Here is a 10,521-nt window from a genome sequence, read left to right as displayed (position 1 = left end):
TTTAAGCAGGGTGTCTGTGCTGCCCAACATATGGGTTCAAGTTATCCACCCCAGCCCCCACAGTAGCTGGCTCTACAAGTGCTTACCATGTGCCAGTTTACAGAGAATGCTTGCAAACCTCTAAGACTCATTTAGCTTTCACCTCTGAGCAAAAGTATGAGGAATTCTTGTGTTGCTCTTAATACCGTGAAAACACACCATCTCCCCTTAAATCTACTAATTTTTAAAAGCTTTAGTATACACATATACTTAACCTATTTGTATCTCAAGCAGTAAGTTCTTTGTGTTAACGAGAGCATATTACACATGGGAACCTGTATGATGCAGTGTATGGAATTGGACCTTTGGGTATGTATATGGCTATAAAATATTCGAATGTTCTAGGTATTATTTCGCTTAGGCACGAGATTGCTGAGTGCATTTAAAATTTGGATAAATATAGAGTGAGTACGATTATCGTTCTTAAAAAAAAAAGAAAGAAAGAAAATGATGCCACTTTTGGTGGAAGAGCAGAGAAGATTGGCTGTCACCATCAAACCAACTCATGTCCCGCCCAGAAACAGGGCGGCAGCCTGATTGGGGGGGCGGGAGGGGGAGACGGTCCTTCCTAGCACGTGACCCTTGCCCCGCCTCCTCAGAGACTCGCCTCGCGCAGGCGCAGGACGCAGGGGCTGCCGGAGCTGGGTGGAGAGGGCGGGGCGAGGACCCGAGCACGGTAGGTTGGGTTCTCGCGGTGCGGGAAATGGGTGCGGGGCGTGGAGGCGGAGCTTTCTGGCACGCTGCTTCCGGTCGGACACCCGCCAGGCCTGCACTTCCTGCGGCGGCTGGCGGCTGTTCCGAGTCCTCGGGTGTCTGAGCTGGGAGCGTTTTGTCCCTCGTGGGCTGGCGTTCCGTAATGGCTCGGCCTCGGGAGCCATTGTTCCCTTGAACTGTTCACCTTGACAGTTTGGCCTGCAGCTATTTAAATACACTGTCCCGCGCTTGTGCACGTAAACTATGAAAGCTAACCCTTCTGGTGTCCCACGCACCCCACACATTCTCCTGGGATGGCTGTCGGGACTGCGGCTGGTTGCCGTGCTGTCCCTGGCGCCGCTCAGTCTAGCAGCTGCGGGCTGTCTTAACAAATAAAGCTGATGTTAGAACTGCAAGAGTCATGGGGGTGGCTACCAATCTGCGTTTCCTGTGGTTGCACCCAGCTGTATATAGTAGAGGTGCATTCATGTGGTTTTCCTCTGCACACCCCATAATACAGGCCTCTAAACGAAGCATTCCGGGATTCAGCCCCAGGTGAAACTCCTTGTCATTTTTAATACCAGACATTGGCAGTAATTTGCTCAGCTGCATGGCTTCATTAAAGTGGGCAAGTGTTTTACTTTCAATATTTGTGAACACAATCTTGTACATTAGCATTCCTAGATTTAAATTCGGAACCATCTTTTCTGATACATGTAAATACAGAAAATACATTGCGAATATAAAGCTCTCTATACATTTTTGCTGAACGGTTTTTGTTGCTTTCAAGTTGATTTTCTTTGAGGCCACATGCTTTTTTCTTTTATAAATCCCTGGCTGCTAGTTACAAGAAAGTTACACCAAGCAACATAAGAGTTTATAGATATTTAATTTTGTGAGGAGTAATGAACATTTACTTGCAAAGTGTCCAAGCAGTAGTGAAATGTAGCTAGTCATATGTTGTGGTAAAACTCCTACAGTCGTATGTATTTATTATCATCAAACTCCTACTGGCTAAAGCATTTCCCTTCCCTGAGCCTAAAAGCAAGGGTGTCACCCTAGAGATAAGCATTATAATAATGTGTGGGCCAAGTCCCCACTCTAAGAGCCCCTGAGTCATTGCTCAAGAGGAGTGACTGTGAGTGTGAGTACCTTTAATTTCTTGTCTTTTGTCTCCATTGACTGTATACTTGAATGAATTATCTACATTAGGAAGGTGTTTAAAACTGCTGGGGCCATCCACTTTTCTAAAACAAAGTTTTATGTGGAATTCTCACTTTAAGAAACCTAATTTTAGGGATCTACGAACAACAAAACAGTTTTTTTTTAAAGACAATGGTAAAAACAGAACTACATTTTTTATTTATTTATTTATTTTTTTGTCAAAACCCATCTTTCTTTATTAAAAAATTATGGTCTCCAGCTCTCTAGCACTTTAGAAACAGTGCTTTTGGAGGGAGAGACAAGGCATTATTTTTTTTTTCCTCGTGGGAAGAGTACAGCAGCAGGATTCATAATGAGACAGTAGCTTCTCTGGAATGCATCAGTGCTGCTGCTGCTGCTTGTAAAGAGATATTTTTTATTAGAGTTTTTCTTTATTTACATTTCAAATGTTAAACCCCTTTCCTGGTTTCCCCACCAAAACCCTCTCCCCCTGCTCACCAACCCCCCCTCCCACTCCTGCTTCCCTATCTTGGCATTCCTCTAAATTGGGGCATAGAACCTTCACAGGACCAAGGGCCTCTCCAATTGATATCCCAACAAGGGCATCATCTGCTACATATGCAGCTGGAGCCATGTGTACTCTTTGGTTGGTGGTTTAGGCCCTGGGAGCTCTGGGGGTACTGGTTGGTTCATATTATTGTTCTTCCTATAGGGCTACAAACCCCTTCAGCTCCTTGGGTCCTTTCTCTAGCTCCTCCATTGGGAACCCTGTGCTCAGTCCAATGGTTGGCTGAGAGCACCCACCTCTGTATTTGTCAGGTACTGGCAGAGCCTCTTAGGAGACAGCTATATCAGTCTCCTGTCAGCAAGCACTTGTTGGCATCCACAACAGTGTCTAGGTTTGGTAACTGTATATGAGATGGATCCCCAGGTGGGACAGTCTCTGGATGGACTTTCCTTCTGTCTCTGCTCCACACTTTGTAACTCTTCCTATGGGTATTTTGTTCCCCCTTCTAAGAAGGACAGAAGTATCCACACTTTGGTCTTCCTTCTTCTTGAGCTTCATGTGCTCTGTGAATTGTATCTTGGGTATTCAGAGCTTTCAGGCTAATATCCACTTATCAGTGAGTGCATACCATGTGTGTTCTTTTGTGATTGGGTTACCTCACTCAGGATGATATTTTCTAGTTCCATCCATTTGCCTAAGAATTTCATAAATTCATTGTTTTTAATAGCTGAGTAGTACTCCTTTGTGTAAATGTACCACATTTTCCGTATCCATTCCTCTGTTGAGGGACATCTGGGTTCTTTCTAGCTTCTGGCTATTATAAATAAGGCTGCTATGAACATAGTGGAGTATGTATCTTATTAATATGTTGAAGCTTCTTTTGGAACTATGCCCAGGAGTGGTATAGCTTGGTCCTTAGGTAATATTATGTCCAGTTTTCTGAGGAACCACCAGACTGATTGCCAGAGTGGTTGTACCAGATTGCAATCCCACCAGCAATGGAGGAGTGTTCCTCTTTCTCCATATCCTCGCCAGCATCTGCTGTCACCTGAGTTTTTGATCTTAGCCATTCTGACTGGTGTGAGGTAGAATCTCAGGGTTGTTTTGAATTGCATTTCTCTGATGACTAAGAATGTTGAACATTTCTTTAGGTGCTTCTCAGCCATTCAATATTCCTCAGTTGAGAATTCTTTTTTTTTTTAAAGATTTTTATTTATTTATCATATGTAAGTACACTATAGCTGTCTTCAGACACACCAGAAGAGGGCGTCAGATCTCATTACGGGTGGTTGTGAGCCACCATGTGGTTACTGGGATTTGAACTCAGGACCTCTGGAAGAGCAGTCAGTGTTCTTACCGGCTGAGCCATCTCTCCAGATCGAGAATTCTTTGTTTAGCTGTGTTCCCCATTTTTAATAGGGTTATTTGATTCTCTGGAGTCTAATTTCTTGATTTTTTTTTTGTATATATTGAATATTAGCCCTATATTGGATATAGGATTTGGAGAGATCTTTTCCCAATCTGTTGGTTGCTATTTTGTCCTATTGACAGTGCCCTTTGCCTTATAGAAGCTCTGCAATTTTATGAGGTCCAATTTGTCAAATCTTGATCTTAGAGCATAAGCCATTGGTGTTCTGTGCCCATGTGCTCAAGGCTCTTCCCCACTTTCTTTTCTACTATTTTCAGTGTATCTGGTTATATGTGGAGGTCCTTGATCCACTTTGAACTTGAACTTTGTACAAGGAGATAGGAATGGATCAATTTGCATTCTTCTACATACTAACCGACAATTGAGCCAGCACCATTTGTTGAAAATGCTGTCTTTTTTCTACTGGATGGTTTTTAAAAAAGGAAATCATCTATTCCTCAAATTGAGTAGTTATCTAGTTTTATGCTTTCTTTTATTTAGTTAAAAGACTCTGTTTATCTTAGCTCTACTTTACACGAGGTGTTTATGGTTAACACTATTTTGTATTCTTGAAAAACTTAAGTGCAGTAAAATGTTCTTATCACAATATGTTAATTATGTATAGCAACTCTCTTTTCAGTAAGTCTAATTTAGTCACTCCATGGTGTATGTGTATGTCAGGTTCTATGCTGTAAATACGTACAATTTTTTTTTGTCAGTATAAAAAAGCTACACGTTTTTTAAAAGATTCTACTTTTTTAAAAATAGAGGAACTATATGTAGGCATATTAGGCATGCCTGAACAGTTTATCAGAGTAACAAAAATTTAAATTTAAATTTTAAACATGAACACAATGGATTGCAATATTCATAGTATTTAATTAAGAACAATATGGGTGTTAATTTTAAATAATTATTAATACCACAAATGGTACTATTTATTATACAAGAAGAAAACTATTATTTGACAAGTAATACTTATCTAAGCTCATACAAGGCTCTAATCATACTTCTCTGAAACTGTTATCAGTCGACAGAGCCCTCTCTGTTCCTTCCTTATCAGCCCCTTCAAAGTTCTCTATACTTTTCTTGGTTGGAGGCAAACCTTTAAATGTCTTATGTTCAAACACTAAAATTTGAAGGAAGTTTGTATTTGCTTTTTTTTGTTTGTTTGTTTGCTTGTTGGGAGTGGTTACCTTTGAGAGTTAGTCTACATTTATTGGATTTTTGTTAGTTTTTAGTGTGTGCTGAGGGTGACTAACTTCTTATCTAGTACTAAGTTTTGATATAAGACATACAAAATTCTGAAAGAGTTGATTCTTGATCTATGTGTAGGTAAATGCTCTAATACAAACCCCTATTTTTCTTGAGTTTGCAACCAAGACATAAAGTAGTCTTCAACCTAAATACTACAAATAATAACTTTAAATATAAAAACTAACAGCGTTTTTGAGGCCTTTAAGAATATTTTTATTATTCTTTCTTTTCTCTTTAGTTTATCCTATACATACATATTCATAGGGGCTGGATAGATGGCTCAGCAGTTAAGAGCACTTGCTGCTCTTCCAGAGGTCATGGACTCGATTCCTAGCACCCACATGGCGATTTAAAACTGTAACTCCAGTTCTGGGGATCTGATGCCCTCTTCTAGCCTAATATGGCACCTGACATGCATACCCTGTATAGACATACATATAGGCAAAATATCAAGATTAATAATAAGGAAAATATTTTAAGAGCATGTATTCATTAATAACATTATTTGGTTTTATGTGCTTTTGCACATGATTAAAAATGAAAGCTTATGTTCACACTTTAAAATGAGTCCAATTCTACCGATATACAGCATTCCGTTGAATGGATATACAAATCATTCATTCCATTACTAATGGTCTGTGTTGTTTCCTGTCCTTTGTTGGCGTAGCCATTCTTCCAACATTCCTCAAGTGGGATATTGGATCTAGACTGTTCAGCTTTCCTGGGTGATACCATGTTGTGTCGGCATTAGCTTATGTCATCACCACTGAGCTGCATCCCAGCCCAACTAGGTTAATTAGAACAAGAGTTGGCTGTGAATTCCACAGTAGTTCCTAAACTTGTGTAAAGTTTATACATGGAATGAAAGTTCTTGCTTCTCAGAACCATATCAGGACACATTTCTCCTTCCATTCATGCATGTTTTAGAACCCAAGCTTGTAATGCTATCAGATATCCTATCTTCCACCTGATTTAGCTGTCCCCGTTGTTACAGTAGCTGGTGAATTCCCCCTTTTTAAAGCTCCCTTCTAATAAACTCACTAAGGGTTTTATTCCTAGTAAATGTTTTCTGTTTTTATAAACTTGCTTTTAAATGAGTCATAGTTTTTCATTCCTAACATTGTAAGGTTTATGGTTTGGAGTCATATAATCTAGGTCCAAGTTCTCCTTTAAACAAGTTGGATGTGTAGGTACATATACACAGAATGTTAACCTCAAGTTGAAATTATCCAGTATGATAGCTTTCTGTTTGGTCAAGTAAAATGTGTACTAAGTGCTTATGGATGTTGCAGTATCGGTGCAGTTTAGAAGGTAGATTGTCTTCATACAGTTGGAGTATTTGAAGTTAACATGTGATTCATAGTATTTTCAATTTTAGACAACTATATTTTTAATATTAGAAGCATTTGACAGTATACTTCTTAGTGTGTTTAATAGCAGTTTCTGCTGGTAATGTGGGACATCATTTTTACTTCATTTTCTTTCCATATGTAATGATTTATCTTGCATAAGACAAAGTTGTAAACCTCATTCTGTAACAACAAATTCACACAATTATAAAACTGCTGAGATCAAATTGAAAGGGGTTAAAGCAATGGCTCAGAGGTTTAAGAGCACTGGCTGTTCTTCCAGAGGACCTAGGTTTGATTTTCAACCCCAACATGATTCATGCAGTTCTCTGTATCTCCAGCTCCAGAGATCTGATAAAACACCCATACATATAAAATAACTTTTTAAAAGAGGGAATCAAAAAACAAAACAAAATAAAATCTAGGATTGCTTCAAAACTCTGGAATTATTTCATTTTGATTTGGAAGGTTTTGTCTGATGTAAACATAAATTGAGGTCTCTTAAGATGATCAAAGAATTATTTGGGTATTGAAAGCATACACATAGCATTTGGTGCTGGAGAGAGAGCTTAGTTGTTAGGGTTCTTACCATGTGTACACAGAGCTCTGCATTTGATGCCAAACACTGCATAAACCTGCTGTGGTAGCTAAGGCCTGTAATGTTAGTGCTAGGGAAATGGAGGCAGAAAGATCAGGAGCATAAGGCCAGACGAGACACATGAGACCTGTCGAAAAAACAAGCATGCCTTGTAAACATCTGTGTAGCTTTGCATCTTGAAGAACATCTGCTGAGTGGACACAATGGCTATTTTTGAGGGTGGGTCATAGCTATAGCCCTTGAGACTGTCTCTATGAATAATATTGAGTAATTTCTTAAACCCTGATTTTTTTTCTCCACATTTTAACTTCTTCATTTGGCCCAAAGAGTGAAATGCCAGATAAAACTTAGAAATTTAGGCAGAAGAGAGCTAAAATGACTGTTATGGATATAAACTTTTAGTTAGATTATAACCAATATTTGTTTTTTGGGAGATATAAAAAAAATAAGTCAGTTTACAAAAAGGGGGCAAGATAGTTTGAGCTTTTTGCTAACAACCAGTTTTAGAACAATGCAGCTTCAGTTTTTTTCATGCATCACTTAAGTGATTTTTGCCTCACTGTCTGCCTTGATTTCTCTTTGCTTATTACTTACCTGTACTTGAGGCAGGTGATTCCTCTTTGCGTATTACCTACCTGTATTTAAGGCAGGTGAAAGTGTAAAGAATGGATCAGTTGCATGTAGCCATTAGAAGTGGCCTTCCCTCTGTACTGGTCTTGCCTCTCTTGGTGTCTTCCACTTGTCCTTTAAATGGGAAGGGCTTCAGGGATTGGTTCGTCCTCCCACATTGGAAACGCTCTGGCCAACTCACCCTGGCTCTGGTGCTTTGCTATATGGAGCAGCTTTCTATTCTCTGTGCTTTTATACCAGCCCTGTTATCATCCATTTTCTAGAGAGCCTGGAACACTGTTTTTAAAAGGGGACCATGTAAGACTTCCTTGCTGTATATCAATTAGTGACTCCCCAGTGCTAGAAGTGTCTCTCTCTGTCTCTACCAGTGCTCGACAACTAGTTGTTACCTCTAGCCAAGTGTCAGCCAATCCTGTGGATTGTTTCCAAGTTTATATTCTCTTTCTCAGATTAACCAAGTTTGCTCTTTCTTCAGAGTGGAATTCTTCTCCACCAGTGCTTCACACATCTGGCTTGTTTTAGTGTAGGGGTTTCAACTTGATTATCTCAGTGACTCTACAGTCCATTCTTTGCAAAATGTCCTCACCCTGCCACTTTCTTTCACAGGTCACCCAGTGTAATTTCATCACGTTTTACTTTAATGTGTCACTTATATTTATATATTCATTATCAATTATGCCATGTTGAACACAGTCCTTGAGAGGGCAGAAGGCTTGCATGTCCTAACTCCAAAAGTGCTACCACATAGTCATTGATCAGAAAGCACTCATAAAATATTCATCTCTAACCAGGAGAAAACTTTGAAGGAGAACCTGGATAGCTCATTTGTAATTAATTCTGTGATGGCTTTTGGAGATAACCACCTTGGTCATTCCTCAAGCTGTCTCTCTGTTGGTATTGTGAATGGCTGTGATTAGATGTTACCATGACACTGTCACCTCTGTCATCTGTTATAAGCAAGGAATTGGCTCTGCTTCAAGGAAACAGTCCAGATACCTACAGGACCCTGTACTTTAGCATTTTCTGTTAGTGGGTGAGTTTACTTTGTGGAGTCACATAAGGGTCCTGAAACCCCAACAGTGATGTGTGAAGATGGCTCTTCTCACATATAGTGTGAATATAGTCTTAAGGTATACATGAGACAGTGGCTGAGTATCTATTCTAAGAAAAAAAGTGCATGACCTATAATCCTCTTGTATAAGTTAATCAAAGGGAGAAAGTCATCTTAGTGTCCGTGAATGTGAACAATCCAGTCACATCTCTCGTACAGAGTACTTACCTAGTTGGATACACAAAAGTTGGCTATGTGTTCACACACTTCAAGTGAGCCACTTCGGCAGGGCATCCATGGGCCCTTTAGCAGAAGAAGTGCAGAGAACAGCTGGATGTTCTTTAGTATTGGGTTTGATAAGGAATGAAAGTGCAATGAGACTGTAGTCTCTTCAGGCTTATGCATCTGCTTGGAAATAACCTTCCTGAGTATTGACAGTGACCTATGTCTTCCCTGACAGTGGGAGTCTTCCTTGGTTTGGTGGATGTTTGGTTTCTAAATCAAAGTAAAAACAAACAAATATTTTGTTCTATACAGCTATAGAAAAATACATTCATTAATGTCAAGACATCCAGAGTAGAAAGGAACACTTACAGTGTTTTCCTCCTTCCTCCTCTCTCCCCTCCTCTCCTCTCCTCACATCCCCTCTTCTCCTCACTAAATAGCATGGACGATGAAATCTCTGAACAAGATGAGGAAAAGAAGAAATATGCTTCCGTCTGTGTTGGCAGAGAGGAGGACATTAGAAAATTGGAAAGGATGACAGCTGTTGTCCATGATAGAGAAGTGGTCATTTTCTACCACAAAGGGGAATATCATGCTATGGACATTCGCTGCTATCGTAAGATTTGTTTTCATTTGTAGATTTTGTACTTGTTTTTCACAAAACCATCAAAATTTAATTTAGTGACTAGATATATGAATACTTTTCAGATTCTGGAGGGCCCTTACACTTGGGAGAAATTGAGGTATGTAAAATTAAATTTACTCTAAACAAACTCAAATGTTTCCTACATTCTTATCATTTTATTTTATTCTTTATTCAAAGATTGATAATTTACATTCAATTCCACTTTAGTGCTTTCAAGATGATTGTCATTATTCTTACCTATTCATACCTTAAAATGTAAAGAAAATGATTTTCCAGACAAATAACAAGTATGTCCTTTGAACTAACAAATATATTCTGTTATCTACTCTGTGAATATAATTGCATAAATGTTTGATTATATATAGGAAAAGCTTGTTGCAGTATCATTATAATGGAAAATTTAAGATCATCTCATTCATAAATATATCATAACATAGCTATGCTGTGGAACATTATACACCCATTAAGTTAATGGAGCAGGCCTATCTCTGCTGGTATGGATGGATATTAACAGTGTGTTTGTGAATATTAAGAGCAAATGGAGTAGTTCCAATAAGCCTGCATTTCTAAAATATTCATTTTTATTTACATATTGTATACTTTGAATTTTATTTCCAATATAATAAAGGGTATTATTCAGTATATTATATTATAATAATATTCAATATAATAAAAGGTTTTCAAAGTATTTGAGAAAAAAACAGCTTTTAAAATATTACCTGAAGAATTTGGAAATATTGCCTTTGCTTTCTTATACTCTGAAATTAGTTATCTAATTTCGGTCTTCCATTTGTTTTTTTGTTTTGTTTTGTTTTGTCTTGTTCTGTTTTGTCTTGTTCTGTCTAATTGCTATAAAGTACAAGTCTGCATGGTAGCCATACATGTTCCTGTTCCAAATATAGGGCATGTATCTGTTATGAAAATGACAGCCGGGCGGTGGTGGCGCACGCCTT

General features: G+C 38.7%; 1 protein-coding gene across 1 annotated transcript in view; it reads left to right on the top strand.

The window, feature by feature from the left end:
- The first annotated feature begins 615 nt into the window (after positions 1–615).
- Positions 616–10,521, top strand: part of Rfesd (Rieske Fe-S domain containing) — an 11,835-nt gene continuing 1,929 nt past the window's right edge. Inside the window, exons 1-3 of the mRNA XM_031360673.1 lie at positions 616–715; positions 9,363–9,538; positions 9,631–9,665. Coding sequence (XP_031216533.1) covers positions 9,364–9,538; positions 9,631–9,665 — 210 coding nt within the window. The 5' untranslated portion in view covers positions 616–715; position 9,363. The remainder of the gene's footprint in view (positions 716–9,362; positions 9,539–9,630; positions 9,666–10,521) is intronic.

The sequence above is a fragment of the Mastomys coucha genome, unplaced genomic scaffold (assembly GCF_008632895.1).
Source record: "Mastomys coucha isolate ucsf_1 unplaced genomic scaffold, UCSF_Mcou_1 pScaffold8, whole genome shotgun sequence".
Lineage (NCBI taxonomy): Eukaryota > Metazoa > Chordata > Mammalia > Rodentia > Muridae > Mastomys > Mastomys coucha.
Note: the sequence above shows the minus strand (reverse complement) of the source record. Positions and strands in the feature narration are given on the sequence as shown.